We start from the raw sequence: 13,980 nt of genomic DNA, 5'->3' as shown, positions 1-13,980 counted from the left end.
TTAAAGCCCGAAGGGCTAGAGTTCAATCTCTAGCCTTTCCCAGGCAAGAAAAAGTGAAGCCTTAAAAAATACGCCGTAATTTGGACGTCAGATTGAATCTAGCAATTCCTTTGTTTACGATTGATATTTTTTTCGAAATTTAGCGGTAAATTTTAGTTTCAATCTGTCATTTGTGTAAAAACCAGGCGAGCCGCTCAAGGCCGCGCAACTTTGGTAGGATTTGCTGGCTTCAAATCCTACCAAAGAGATTGACTTCTAGCCCTTCGGGCTTATACTTCATTGGTGAAAACTACTCTGGCCACACGTTTTGGATGAGAAACAAGTGTCTTCATTTTCCTTTCAAGAGTTTCAAATATAGTCCCTTCTAGGCTTTGAAATCCTTCGGTATAAATAGGGAGACCGCAATCGCTTTCGAATTGAGTGGCACCATCCATTCCGAGAAAGCTTATGTGAAACAAAGAGATAACGATTTTGAAGAAGTGATTCATTGTCGAATGCGATGGAGGATAAATGCTTTTGAAGAAGAGTGTTAACTTCCATTAAAGGTTTTATCTTTACATAAGTATTCTCGTTTCATATCAGACACATGTTTCATATCAGGAGAGTGTCTGCCTATTGTTATATTATGCTGATATAAGCAAAAAATGTTTTTCTTTTCCTTTTCCTGACCAATCTTGCTCCACATCTTGCTCCACATCCGTGTCAATCCAATGTGAAAAATCTTGAAAATTAAAAGTGACGAGTAAGCAAACGATATCACTCTTATTTAAAGACGAAACCTTAAATGCAGAATATTGATAAAAAAGAATTTCCTCGTAAAGATTTCGAGCTACTTTCCGTACCCGCCATCATTATTATTGAATATAACAAAAATACATAAAAAATAAATCTTAGTGACAAATATTATACAAGTGCATATATAGAATTATGAAACATGGCTGAGAGAGGATAGTGGTTTAGATTCGTATAGGATCTTCAAGTAAAATTTCGTAGAAGCTTGAACGTTTGACCGGGTCTATGGAATAAAAACATGAATATATTGAAAAGAATCTGAACAATTGCTTAGGTAGACTTGGGATAATACCCGGGGGTACTAGCTAGATTTACGAAATGTCGGGGGGACCACCCAATTTTTGAAAATGGAAAATTTTAGGGTCTCAGATTCTTGATACGCCTAAGTCAAGATGACGTCATATTTTTTAACGGAAGCACTCGAAAAAAGCCGAATTTTGACCTCTGTCTTTCTATTTTTAGTAGCAGAGAGGGGTCAGATCCCGCATTTTTTCGGCTGTTTCCGCTAGAAAAATGACTTACGCATGTCAAAAAAACCTCAGAGGGACTTTGAAGGTTCAAAAAGGCACTCTTAAGAGCGGCACATAGCCGTTCCCTCCATTTGCCTAAGTACCCCCATCCCCGGGGATAAGACAACGTACTCGGGAACAGAATTTTCTTACAGGCCATGGATAACATGTTTAAAGATTGTTGGCTGTTAGATTTTTTTGCAGTCCTGAGCAAAACGTTTTAATCTTTTTTGCCTAACTGCTTTTAAAAGTTGATATTCAGGCCATAAGACATTGTGTATTTTTATATGAACTTTAGAAAGATTTTATAGTTTAAACATCTCAAACAATTCAATTACCTGCAAAATTTCAAAGTGAATGAATGTTAAAAATGGAAGCTAGATTACCTTCGATTCCATTATTATGATGCGCACGTTCGATTTTTGATGAACCAGCCGTGTTCCGTCTTCGGAGTGAAGATTTTTTGCCAAAGAATCGTCTCTTGAGATCTTGTGCTGATTTACTTAACCGGCGTAACGGATTGCGGCTTGTTGACATGTGGGCGTGTGCTTCTTTTTCTGTTACTTCTTTGGTACCATCAAACCTATCACCAACAAATGATAAAGTTATAATCACCGGACCTAGTCTATGAACATATATATAAATCCTCTACACACGTAGAACAGATAGAAACCAAAATGTGACTTTTTTGCAAAACAAAATAGCGCGCTTAGAAAAAAGCTGAATTTCAAAAATAAAAAATAAATCAACTTTAAATTTAAAATACAGTAAACTCTCGCTTGTTCCAACTTCTAATATTCGAATCTTTCTATAATTAGAACTGGTTTCCAACCCCCTTCAGTAGAAACCCTCTTAAAATAATTGCTATAATTCGAATCTCTCTCTAATTCGAACAAATAAGATTATCCATTTAAATGTTTCTCTGAGCAGGTCAGAAAAATCCAATTAGACTTTTTGGAAAGGTACTTCAGCATACTCACCCTTCTATAGCAGGTATTTCACCTTCCGTTTGTTTCGAAGAGCTGACTTTGCGAGCACCATACCAAGTCCATGTCATATTGTCTTCATCGAAGTTATACCGTGTATCCGTAATGTGTAAAATATCTCCAGCTTTGAAACTCATTTCATTGAGGTTAGTGGCATTATAAGAATGTAATGTCCTGTCATGGAAAAAGTAAAAGGTCATAAAGGAGCGATGGCCAAGTGGTCAAAGGCGTCAGCCTCTTATACCAGGTACGAATCCCCGCTCCTTCCGATGTTCCGCTCAGTTCATGAAAAGCCGAGCTGGCTGGCCTTGGACCCCGTGAAAACAATCGACTGCCTAAAAGTCCTAGATTACTGGGTTATTCACGTAAAATATCGACTCTAATGAACCCATTTCCAATGCAAGATGAATTTTGAAATGAGGTGGAATTCGTGTTTCAGAGGGGTAATATAATGACCCGTCAAAAATAACCGGGATTCCATGTACTTTAAATCCGGTGAAGATTTAGAACTTAAGTTAAAAAGGGTTTAAATCTGTAAGATTCTGGAATCCCAGGGTAATAGTATTTTAGGTTAGAATGCTTATATCAAAAAAAGGTTGGGCTTTAAAAAAAAAGGGGTACGGGTTGTTTTCATTTTGAAGCCACAAAATATACCCCACAAAATTGTTTTAGATGCTGTGTTCTTCAGGAAAAGATGATATTATATAAATTGTTATGATAAAAAAGGTAGTAGGCCATGATAATATAAAATTTTAGTTTTAGGTCTCTTGATTTTTTCCGTTGTAAGATTTTCATGGACTATAGCAATTTTATTTCTCACCAGATCAACAAAAATGAATGATATGAGCACAAACCTGACGTAAAGTGACTCCGCATAGGAGTTTTGTACGACGTCTAAGTAATCTGTAGAATGAAAGAGAGCGATGTTAGCATATTATGAAAACATAGCCCATATAGAAAACCCCGGTCTGGAAGCCTTTTGTTTCTTTCCATTGTTTCTTACTTGAACTTGCGTTAAGAAGTTAGTTTGTTTGACTCACTTTCGATCATGTGATTAAATTCCCAGTTTGCAGAGTATAGCAAGGCTGCACTCGAGGAAAAATTGGTGTATAATGGGCTACAGTACAGAAAAAGACGAGTATTGGGTGTTGTTTCGCCAACATTTTGTCAACTTTTTGTTAAAATTTTTGTAAATGTGTGCAAGTTCCAGTTTAACTCTCTGTTTTTCTTAACTTGTTTTCTTATTTTCAGTCTGACCAGTTCCTTAACTATTCCTTATTTTTTGGGAAATAATATAGTAAATTTCAAAAAGTAAAAGTTTGCTATATCATTTCCCTGCATTTAACAGCAATTTGTTTTACTTTCATGTTCTTGTAACTGCATTCGAACTTTGGTAGACTTTATATTGCTCATCATGACACGAGTTGCAAAGTCCAAAGTTGCTCTCGTCAAATCCAATGAGTTCATCTATGGGAAAGAAGAAAATTAGAAAACTTTTGACAAAACAATAAGCTATTAGAGGTAAGATAGGAATTTACCACACCCTGAAAAAGGTCAGGATTACTATTCAGCCTGTGAAACAGGTGTTTGCACTGACGGAAAAGGTCGAGTTTTATCCATTTCTAAAAGATTGACAAAGGACCATAAGTAAAAAAAGCATTGAAAATAATACTCACAAATATACCGGGTGCGCCAGAAAAAAGTATACAAGTTTGTCGATGTATTTTAGGCTTTAGGATGAGAATTTTTATTTGATTCTTTTTTCATTGTATAGGGGAAAATCTAACTTAAATTTTGGTATATAAAACTTTAAAATAGGTTCAGTCAATCAAAAGTTATGCTAAAAAAAACTGAAAATTTCGACTTACCCAAAAATTCAAAATTCATTAGAAACAAGGAACAAGATTTTCACTCTGTTTATTATCACTTAAACAGTTAAATAACCGTAAATGAATAAAATTGTCAATTGGTAACTGTAAAATGGTTGATTTAAGGTCGGTGAAGCTCAGACTTTGCTAAGAAAGTAAAAATTTCCATAAAAATTCGAAAATTCTTGCTAAATAGCTAAAAACTAAAAAAAACATCCAATTTTCAAGTGAAACTTTCAAAATGCCACCATATCGATACTTCGACGCCCTGATTTTAGTTTTGAGGCTTAATTTGAATTATTTTAATATCCAATGAGTCGAGGAAAGCTTAAAGACCAACATTTTACCAAAAGAAATGCTTAGAAAATGACATTTTATCGAAAGATAGATAGATAGATAGTGGTAATTGTACATTCAAATTTTGTTCACGGTTTTTAATGAATTTTGAATTTTTGGGTAAGTCAAGATTTACAGTTTTTTTATCATAACTTTTGATTGACTGAACCGATTTTGAAGTTTTATATACCAAAATTTAAGTTAGGTTTTCCCCTATACAAGGAAAAAAGAATCAAATTAAAATTCTCATCCTAAAGCCTACAATATCTCGACAAACTTGTATACTTTTTTCTGGCGCACCCGGTATTGTAAAACGGAACAAAATGTAGTATAAAAATGAAATTTAAGAACTTGATATCATTTTTGATGAGATACAAAACAAGCGTGCAAAACAGAAAAAACACCCCTGTCTCACAGCCCCAGTGGAACTTTCTACCTCAGTGGGGATAAAAAATCCAAATGGGGATAGAAATTCTATTGCTCCATTGTTAAAAATCCACTGGGGATAGTTTTGGATTGCAATTTTTAAACATTGAATTTTGAACGGGGATGAAAACAAAGTCAATTTCCCAGTGGGGCTGAAATTCCAAATTATTTTCCCACCGGGGACGAAATTTTTGGCAAATTTTCCAGTAGGGCTGGGGTCCCAGTGGGTCTGTGACACAGGGGTGTAACTCATATGCTGACAAAAAAGAAAAGTAGCGCAGAAGGCTAAGAAAATCGTTTTGTCTTTCGTAAAAAAATGATGAGTAAGAAAAGTGATAAGAAGCACCAGAGGTACATGCAAACATACATTTATAATTCGATCCCCAACTTTGAGATTTGAATGAGCAGCAGCAGAACCAGGAAGAATGTCACTGATGAAAATACCAACTTTGTTTCCACCACAAATTTTAATGCCAAGTTTCTCATCTTCAGATTTTGCCAAACGAATTGATTTTGTTGCTTTCCTATTGAATTAGAATTGAACAACCTCAAAAGAATTGAAAGCTTTCCTTAAAAATACACTTTCTAAAAACAAAAACCAGATTTTTTCGCATTTCACACAAACCTTCAACCAGGAAAATATTGATAAAAAACTTTTTCCTCAATTCTTTGGACTAAATGATGTGGTTTTCATATGATGTGGACTTGAAAATGTGGAACGCGTAAACACGAAAATATTTCATAAAAAGTTTATACGGATAAAAATTTCCTCAAAATCACTACTTACTTTTTGGACGGTTTCTTTTTATATTTCCTCGGTAAAGTTGCATAACCCGATATGTTTCGTAAAGTTTGTTGTGAACTCAATGTATCCGCATGAAGGCTTATCCGGTTATTAATGTCTCCGGTCAAATGTGGTTCCGGTGGATCATCTAACGTTATGGGAGCTGCGAAGGAGCGTCTATTTAAAACTTCAAGATACAAACTTTTACTTTTATATTGTCTCGTAGCACGATCGGTGACGGCAAATTCGTCCTCGATCCGTCGTATTCGGGGACTGGGTCTATATAGTGAATGTCTATGAGGCGGTTCAATATTTTCTGAGTTCTCATTGGTTGGAAAATTGTTCATTTTGTTATTGGCGCTGTCAAATGGCGTATTACTATCTGCAAATATCTTTTGCGTGAAATTTTCAAACGAGTTACTACGCTCGGGAGAATATAAGCGATCTCGTTTGTCGTTTTCTTTTTCGGTATTTGTCGGTGTTTCAATAGTAATTGACGGTAAATTTGACGTTTTTTGTTTAGTAAAACGAGGCGGAGGTGGCTGGTGAGGTGGAATATTCGAAAAGCCGTGAAACGAGGCACGGAATGTCGGAACTCGGCTACCATTTTGTTGCCTAGGAACCGTTGACGCTGCATCACTGTTCGCTCTGAATGGTAACTTTGATGAGATGTCATTAATTAAGTTTCTAGCAGCTGACGATTCATTGGTTGATTTCCGTGGTGTGATTGATGATGTAATACTTGAGAATGATTTTGATTGGCTCACTTGTTTGCTCTATAAATTCAGAACATGAATTCAAATTAAGAACGCCACAGTAGAGAATGTCCAGTGATGATAACTACTCACATACTGACTCGTTAAAGGTTTTGTTATTACATAAGTGTTCCCGTTTCATATTAGACACATATTTCATATCAGGACAGTATCTGTCTACTGTTATATTATGCTTATATAAGCAAAAAAATGACCAATCTTTCTACACATCCGTATCAATCTAATGTGAAAAAGCTTGTGAATTAAAATTGACGAGTAAGCAAACGACATCACTCTTATTTAAAAACAAAACCTTGAAGACCCTACTTAAAACTAACGAATCAAAATATCCTGAAACTACACGCTTTGTTTATAAGAATTCTACTCTAGAAGAATATTCATGATGAAGTTGGTCAAAATGCTTTTGCTAGAATTTCCTAAGAATATCACCATCGTGGTATTTAGCATAACTGAACCTAAAAATACCAGTTTTACAGCATTTTATCCGTAAATTGCCAATTATCCCCTACGCTCTTTACTTTCACAAAAATACCATGTAAAGTTTCGGTTGAATTTGGATCCTTCCCTGAGAATACAGTTAAGAATATTCTAGGATGATTTTCCCCAAAAAGTTAAGAAAATTCGATGATGAGATGGAAAAACATCATTCTTATTAAAAGAAAACCTTGTACCTATATTTGGGGGGGGGTTGTAGGGGTTTGAAATACCATTTTCCCGTCAAAATTTTTGCTGAATCCCGGAATCCCGAAAATTGAAAAAAATAATAACACCGTCACACCGGTTTGTACTGGTTCATATACCGGCATAATGACAAAAAGTAAGGCCAAATACCGTCACCGTCTGATTTTAAAATACCGTTTTCCCGTCTTTTTTTTCGTCACATCCCGTAATACCGTACTAAAAAAGGGCCAATCCCGTCACATCATAAAAGTACAACCCCCCCTATATTGTAAGGAAAACAAAAAGTAAACATTAATACGTGATCACTATTAATGATGTCGTGAACTTAAAATGACTTATCTTTTTCTTAAAAAGTTTTATGAAAAGAGTAAACTTTGTGATTATTACCTTATTTTGTCGTGGTATGTACGGCAAGCTATCGACGGGAGCACTCATGCCGTCTCCTCTACGTATACGATATGTGATTTTGTTATTGGATTTCTTTGCTAGCTTCTTGATGACTGCACTTAATATGGAATCAATGTCTTGCGAATTAATCTGAAATGATAGGATAGAAAATAAAAACATTGAAATATGTGATCTTCAGAATACTATACCTTGCGCTAGATTTGTTTTGGGGACTTTAACGGATTGCTGGTTAAAAACCCTTTGTATATATTCGTTCTTGGAATGGAATGAACTGAAGTCTGTCTCAAAATAATTTGCAGCTGGAGATAAAAATGGCTGTAACTTTTGATAGAACATGAATCAAGTTGCGATTTTATGCTCGTTGAAAATATATTCGTAAGTGGAATATTATCAAGCAAAAAAGAAATTGAAAAAAAAAAGGAAATGAAAATGAAAAATGAAGAAGAAAAAAAACCAACTTCTTGTAGAAATGTGGTATAACTACTGCTTTCACAGGAGTGATTCTTAAATCTTAGATCATCATCACTGGGAAAAAAAATTTCAAAAATATTCATTCAATCAAAAGATACCAAACAAAGTTTGTTATTGGTTGATCGACAAAAGGATGTTTTTTTTGTCGTTTTTTACTACTTTATAGAGTCAACCAGCAATAAACTTTGTCACGGCGATCTTTGATCGGATTAATCGGATTCAAATTTCCTTGTTTTAGCCAAATTTTAGGAAATTAACTGAGAAGAAATGCTTTCTTTTTATTTTATCCTTTAGAGGGCAAATATTAGTACATTCTGTGAAAATTTCAAGTCTCTAGCACTTTCCTATCCGGAATTCTCTTGATTCCGATTTAGAGGGATCTCAAGCGGGATGAGGATGGGATAGAGGGATCTCTCGAAAACGAAAGTGCCCAATAACTGGTGAACAATTTTATCTATCAAAAAACTTATTTTCCTACTTTTACATTGCTATAAGGATACTTTATATATCAAATTTCATCTCCTTATGAGCACTACTTAGGGAGATACAAGGGATATTAGCCAAAAAATAATCCCGATTTTGCAAAGTTCCAATGAAAGATCACTGTGTGTTTGATATCTTTTGATTAAATGAATATTTTTGAAAATATTTTCTACAAGAACTTGATTTTTTTCCTCTTCATTTTTCATTTTCATTTTTCTTTTTTTCCCCCAAATTTTTACTTGATAATATTCCACTCACAAATATATTTTCAACGAGCACAAAATCGCAACTTGATTCAAATTCTATTAAAAGTTTCAGCCATTTTTGTTTCAGCTGCAAATTATTTTGAGACAGACTTTAATCGAATACACGTTTTTTTATAAGAACACCCAAAAGTTTTAAGACTAAAAATGTTCTTAATATCACCATTTTGCGAGAATTTTTGTCCATTTTCTTGAGAAATTGGTTATTTTAGATTCTGCAAAGCCTTAAAATGTTCTCAACTTGTTCTTAAAATTTTGCCATCCAAGCCAAATATAGTTTGTTCTTATAAAAAAACGTATATAATAAAAGTCGATTCAATTCTTATTTTCAACTTTTAAAAGTTAAAGTTTATTGATTTATCTAGAACTTTTACGACTCACAATCTCATACTTTAAGAAGGAAAAAAAGATTCTTTAGGCCGATCGTTTTGACTCAAAGTAATGTTTACTTTGGTATTAACACTCATTACATGTCAAACTTTCTACAAATTCAAACCGAAACTGAAACTGACCTTTGTGATGACATCTCCATTATGGATATTTTCGAGACCAGTAAACAAATCTCTATTCTCAGTGTTTATGTATTTGACACTTAGTTGGAATTGAAGTCCTGAAATTCAATGGAAAGGATAAATGGTTAAATTTTGATCATGTTTTAAGGTTAACAAACTTGAATAAGAGGGGAAGGTATAAGCAAGAAAGTTTCTAGGTATAAGATTCAAAGGTCCTATTGAAATAAGCCTTCACAGGAAAATCGTCAAAACATAAAGTTTCATAGATTTTATTAAAAGCGCGATAATAATTCATGATATTTATGACGTAATGTTTTCTACGGAAATACACCGGTTTTAGCCAGTAGTGGCAAATTTAAGCTAGACAAAATCTGCCACAACTGGCAAAAACCGGAGTCTTTCCGTAAAACACAATACGTCATGAATATCATAAATTGACGGTGTCAAATAAATTACAAAGCAATGAAACAGAATAACGAAACATGAAAATAAACCTAGATCATTTTGTTTCCCATAATTCACTTCAACGTCTGTCAATTCTTTCATCACACACATTTTTTCACGGCGTAATACCTGTAGAGAGAGAAAGAGCATAATAGACCTTATTGGAGTTTTTGATTTTTCTAAAAAAGCGATGCATTGTGGGATGTTTCGAATGTATTACAATAGAAATCTCTTAGAAATTCCTCGAGGGAATTCTATTGTAATACACTCGAAGCAATCCCAAAATGCATCGCTTTTTTAGAAAAATCAAAAACTCCAAAAAGGTCTATTTGTAAGTTACTAAAAGAAGCAAGAGAAGTCATCAAAGGATTGTTATCTAGTCTGTACACGTTATTTTTATAAGAACAAACTAGATTAGAACATAAGGCTTTGCCTTTGATGGACTAAATGCTAAGAGTAAGTTAAAAAGTTTTTAAAGGTTTCGTGCACTCGAAAACACCCGATTAAAATTTAGGGAAATGGTCGAAAATGGTCACAAAGTAGATAAAATAAGAACATTTTAAGGACTTTTTTAGGTTTAAAACCTAAAAAGCTAAAAAGAATCCGAAGGTTTCAAAAATTTTGGATGTCTTATAAAAAAACATATATTAAATATTCCCTCTGAAATCAAAAACGCTCGTCAAACCATGATAACTATTTCATTTGAGAATGATCGAAACATTAGCTTTAAAAAAGTGCATAGCTCGAATTTCATGCAGATCAAAAAAAAACTAAAGAATTTTCAATTTATTTCTCTGATCATATTCCTCTAAATTCCATATTTTGAGCCTCTGCATTAAGAAAATCTTTGGCGATTCATTTGTCCTTATACGAAACTGGCAAAAAAACGTCAATACAACGTCCTACGAACGTTAAAACAACGTTAGATGGATGTTGAAAAGATGTTCTGTGACTATTGGTCAAGCTTTAAAACAGCCCATATACCAGTAAAAATGGTTAAAATATGTTTTAAACTGGTTTTCAAACTAACACCACTGAGATATGAGTTAAAATATGTATCCAAAAAAATCCATACCAATGAGATAGTTCTACCAACGGTCTCTTTGAAAAGTTTCTCCACAACTTTTTTGTCGCCCTGATGAACCGAAGTACCGTTAACACTAAGAATGCGATCGCTCTTTCTATAGTAAAATAAAGATAGATAAGATTATTATGACAGTTGCTTATTTAAAGTCTGTCTCAAAATAATACGCAGCGCAGACAAGAAAAGGCTGTCACTTTTAATGTATTCCCAATAAAACAGCTGTGGGGTATTCAAATTCTATCAAAAATTATAGGTTTTTTTGTCGTCACTGCATATTATTTTTAGACAGACTTATACAGCTAAGTGTACCAAAAATCAACTCTTTATGAAGTGGTAACTCTAGTTACAGTTTATCGACTCGGTCTTTTCTCGATATAAAACGTTTCCCAAACGCTCTAACCATTACTTGTCCCAACCAACAAGGAACATGATTTTCAGCGTTTAAAAAAACTATCTGTCATTGATAGATCATTATTAAGTTTGAATAAAGATTCAAAAAAATTTTTGATTTTGTTAGCACTTTCTACCGAACAGTTTAACCACGCGAACGATGACGTCATTACAATTATTCTGACCAATAAGATCAATAAATAAACAAACACTAAGCGTAAACAAACAAAATGGTAGACATTTGAAAACCCATTATCGTAAAAAGGAAATGAAAGCAATCTAAGTCACGTCTAGAGGTAAAATGAACCGATCAAATTTCCTTCGAGTTTTATTGCATGTCACAGGCACTTATCTGAGTTTTCAATTATCAAGCTCCGGTGTCTTCAATTTTTCCGAGAGGACATGATAAAAAGTTTTAAAGGTTTTGTCATCTACATAGCAAAGTTTTTTATATTATATCCTTCATGATTATATGATTGATCTCTTTTAGATTGTAAAATGGACCATCAAAAGGACTGTATTAGTACACCCCTGTGTCACGGACCCGCTGGGGCCCCAGCCCCACTAGAAAATTTGGCAAAAAAATTCGTCCCGATGGAAGAAATACCCTAGAATTTCAGCCCCACTGAGAAACTGACTTTGATTTCATCCCCATTCAAAATTCATTGTTTGGAAATCGCACTCCAAAACCATCCCCACTGGATTTTTTAACCTTGGAACAATAGAATTTTTATCCCCATTGAGATTTTAATCGAAATTTTTATCCCCGCTGTAGGAAAAAGTTTTACCGGGGCTGTGAGACAGGAGTGTATTAGTAATTCGTCAGATCTAACAGCGATTTTACAAAGCTCTAGTCCACAAAGTCTACTCAGAGCACATGTTTACCTGATATTCCACTTGTCTTCTAATTGCTTTGTGACGTCACACACCATAACACGTGGTTCGTCATACGCATTGTCTAACTTCAAACCAGTCCTTGAATCGAACTATAAGACATAGAAGATGAATGTAAAATAGCGTTCAAAACCTCAGGAGCAAAGCATATGCATCTTCAGTCTGGTCTAGAAATTTGAAATCATTTTTCGAGGACAGATTCTAGATAGATTAGAAAGCAGATGTTTTCAAAAATCTGAATGATTTGCGTTTCTCAGCCCTAGTGAAGAAAAGCAGATTTTGAAGGTTTAAGGCTGTGAATTTTGGTGCAATATATATATATATTTACGAAAACTTGCAGAACAAGCTAGCACTTCACTTTTTTCTTGCGAAAGCCATCTGAAAAGATGGTATGAATTATTGATCGATACTTTTCTTACGAAGACTATGAAAATTGATAAAGCTAATGTTAAGAAATCTCCTTCCCACATCCTTCCTATTTATTTATTTATTTATTTCCACAATAAAGGTCTTGAGTTTATTCAGCTCAAAAATATTCTTCGCAAGCCTTGTGTGAATTCCAAACTTCCTGAAAAACTTCAAAAAGATCCACCATCGATTGTTTACTCTTTAACTCCTACGATTAGAAATAAAATCTTTAATTATAAAGAAACTGTAAATTCCATCAATACAGCAGATTTAGAAACTTTTGGCACCAACCTTCCATCTTGTGAGTGTCACGATTCTCCTTTTATTGATCTAGACCATGGTCATATCATGACCGGAGATTTAAGTTTCATTAAAAATAATCATTTGCGAAAATTGATATCCAAGGGACCAAATTATCGTGAACCTCGAAATATCAATTGGAATAAATGCAGAGATGTTATTTCTAGTGGTCTGGATAGTTTTGTGAATAAAACTTCAGCCAAAATTAATGAGACTGACGAAAACTTTCTTCAATGGAAAGTTGAAGTGTTAAAACAGGTGGATAAAAAGATAAAATTTTTGAAAAAGAAGATCAGGTACAATAAAGTGAGCTCTGTGCTCAAAAGACAAGATGTTATTGATTATTTGAATGTTTTACACACTAATTTTGTTATTGTCCCCATTGATAAAGCTGCTAATAACGTTGCATTTATTTGTAAACGTTTCTATGTTGAAGTAATTTTGAAGGAGATTGGGATTTTGGGTGCAGGAAATGAAACATACATTAGAGTTAATCAGAATAAAGCAGAAATGGTGAATGAAAATGTTCGTTTTCTAAACGTTTTGGTCTTGCTGTTTCTGAGAAGGACTTGGATCTTCCATGTATCTATTGGACTCCAAAGAAACACAAGACTCCTACTGGTAAACGTTTCATTATCGCTTCAAAACATTGTTCCACCAAACTGATTTCTAGATCTGTCAGTCTAGTTTTTAAGCTTGTTTACAGACAAGTTGAAAATTTCCATACGAAAGCAAAGTTTTTGAGCAATTATAATAAATTTTGGGTACTTCAAAATTGTGATCCAGTACTAGATTCACTCAACCGAATCAATAAAAAGAAAAACGCCAAATCTATTTCCACCTTTGACTTTAGTACATTGTACACAAAGATTCCTCATGACAAACTGATTAAAGAACTATCAGAGGTCATTGATTTTGTATTTGATGCAGGTAACTGCAAGTTTATCGCTATTTCTAAAATGATAAAGCGTATTGGTCAAAACAAAACCCAAATCTTCTGTGTCTTTTACACAGAATTCTTTGAAAACTGCTATGAAACATCTGATAAAAAATTGTTTTTTCAATGCAGGTGATATTGTTATGTGTCAAGTGATCGGGATTCCCATGGGAATCGATCCGGCGCCATTTTGGGCTAATCTTTTCCTCTACCAATACGAACAAAGGT

At 34.0% G+C, this 13,980-nt stretch overlaps 1 protein-coding gene across 3 annotated transcripts in view; it reads right to left on the bottom strand.

Annotated features, from left to right (window-relative positions):
- Positions 1 to 808: 808 nt before the first annotated feature.
- LOC136799652 (uncharacterized) overlaps positions 809 to 13,980 on the bottom strand; it is a 28,455-nt gene continuing 15,283 nt past the window's right edge. For all 3 annotated transcript variants that reach the window (XM_067056368.1, XM_067056370.1, XM_067056369.1), the window contains 12 exons: positions 12,099 to 12,199; positions 10,815 to 10,920; positions 9,790 to 9,868; positions 9,296 to 9,393; positions 7,546 to 7,695; positions 5,705 to 6,477; positions 5,285 to 5,441; positions 3,649 to 3,754; positions 3,142 to 3,190; positions 2,282 to 2,461; positions 1,688 to 1,884; positions 809 to 1,015 (listed from right to left, as the gene is read on the bottom strand). In XM_067056368.1, coding sequence (XP_066912469.1) covers positions 957 to 1,015; positions 1,688 to 1,884; positions 2,282 to 2,461; positions 3,142 to 3,190; positions 3,649 to 3,754; positions 5,285 to 5,441; positions 5,705 to 6,477; positions 7,546 to 7,695; positions 9,296 to 9,393; positions 9,790 to 9,868; positions 10,815 to 10,920; positions 12,099 to 12,199 — 2,055 coding nt within the window. In that variant the 3' untranslated portion in view covers positions 809 to 956. The remainder of the gene's footprint in view (positions 1,016 to 1,687; positions 1,885 to 2,281; positions 2,462 to 3,141; positions 3,191 to 3,648; positions 3,755 to 5,284; positions 5,442 to 5,704; positions 6,478 to 7,545; positions 7,696 to 9,295; positions 9,394 to 9,789; positions 9,869 to 10,814; positions 10,921 to 12,098; positions 12,200 to 13,980) is intronic.

This window comes from Clytia hemisphaerica, unplaced genomic scaffold (assembly GCF_902728285.1).
Source record: "Clytia hemisphaerica strain Z4C2 unplaced genomic scaffold, Clytia hemisphaerica genome assembly, whole genome shotgun sequence".
Taxonomy (NCBI): Eukaryota; Metazoa; Cnidaria; class Hydrozoa; order Leptothecata; family Clytiidae; genus Clytia; species Clytia hemisphaerica.
This window is presented reverse-complemented; position numbering and strand designations above follow the sequence as displayed.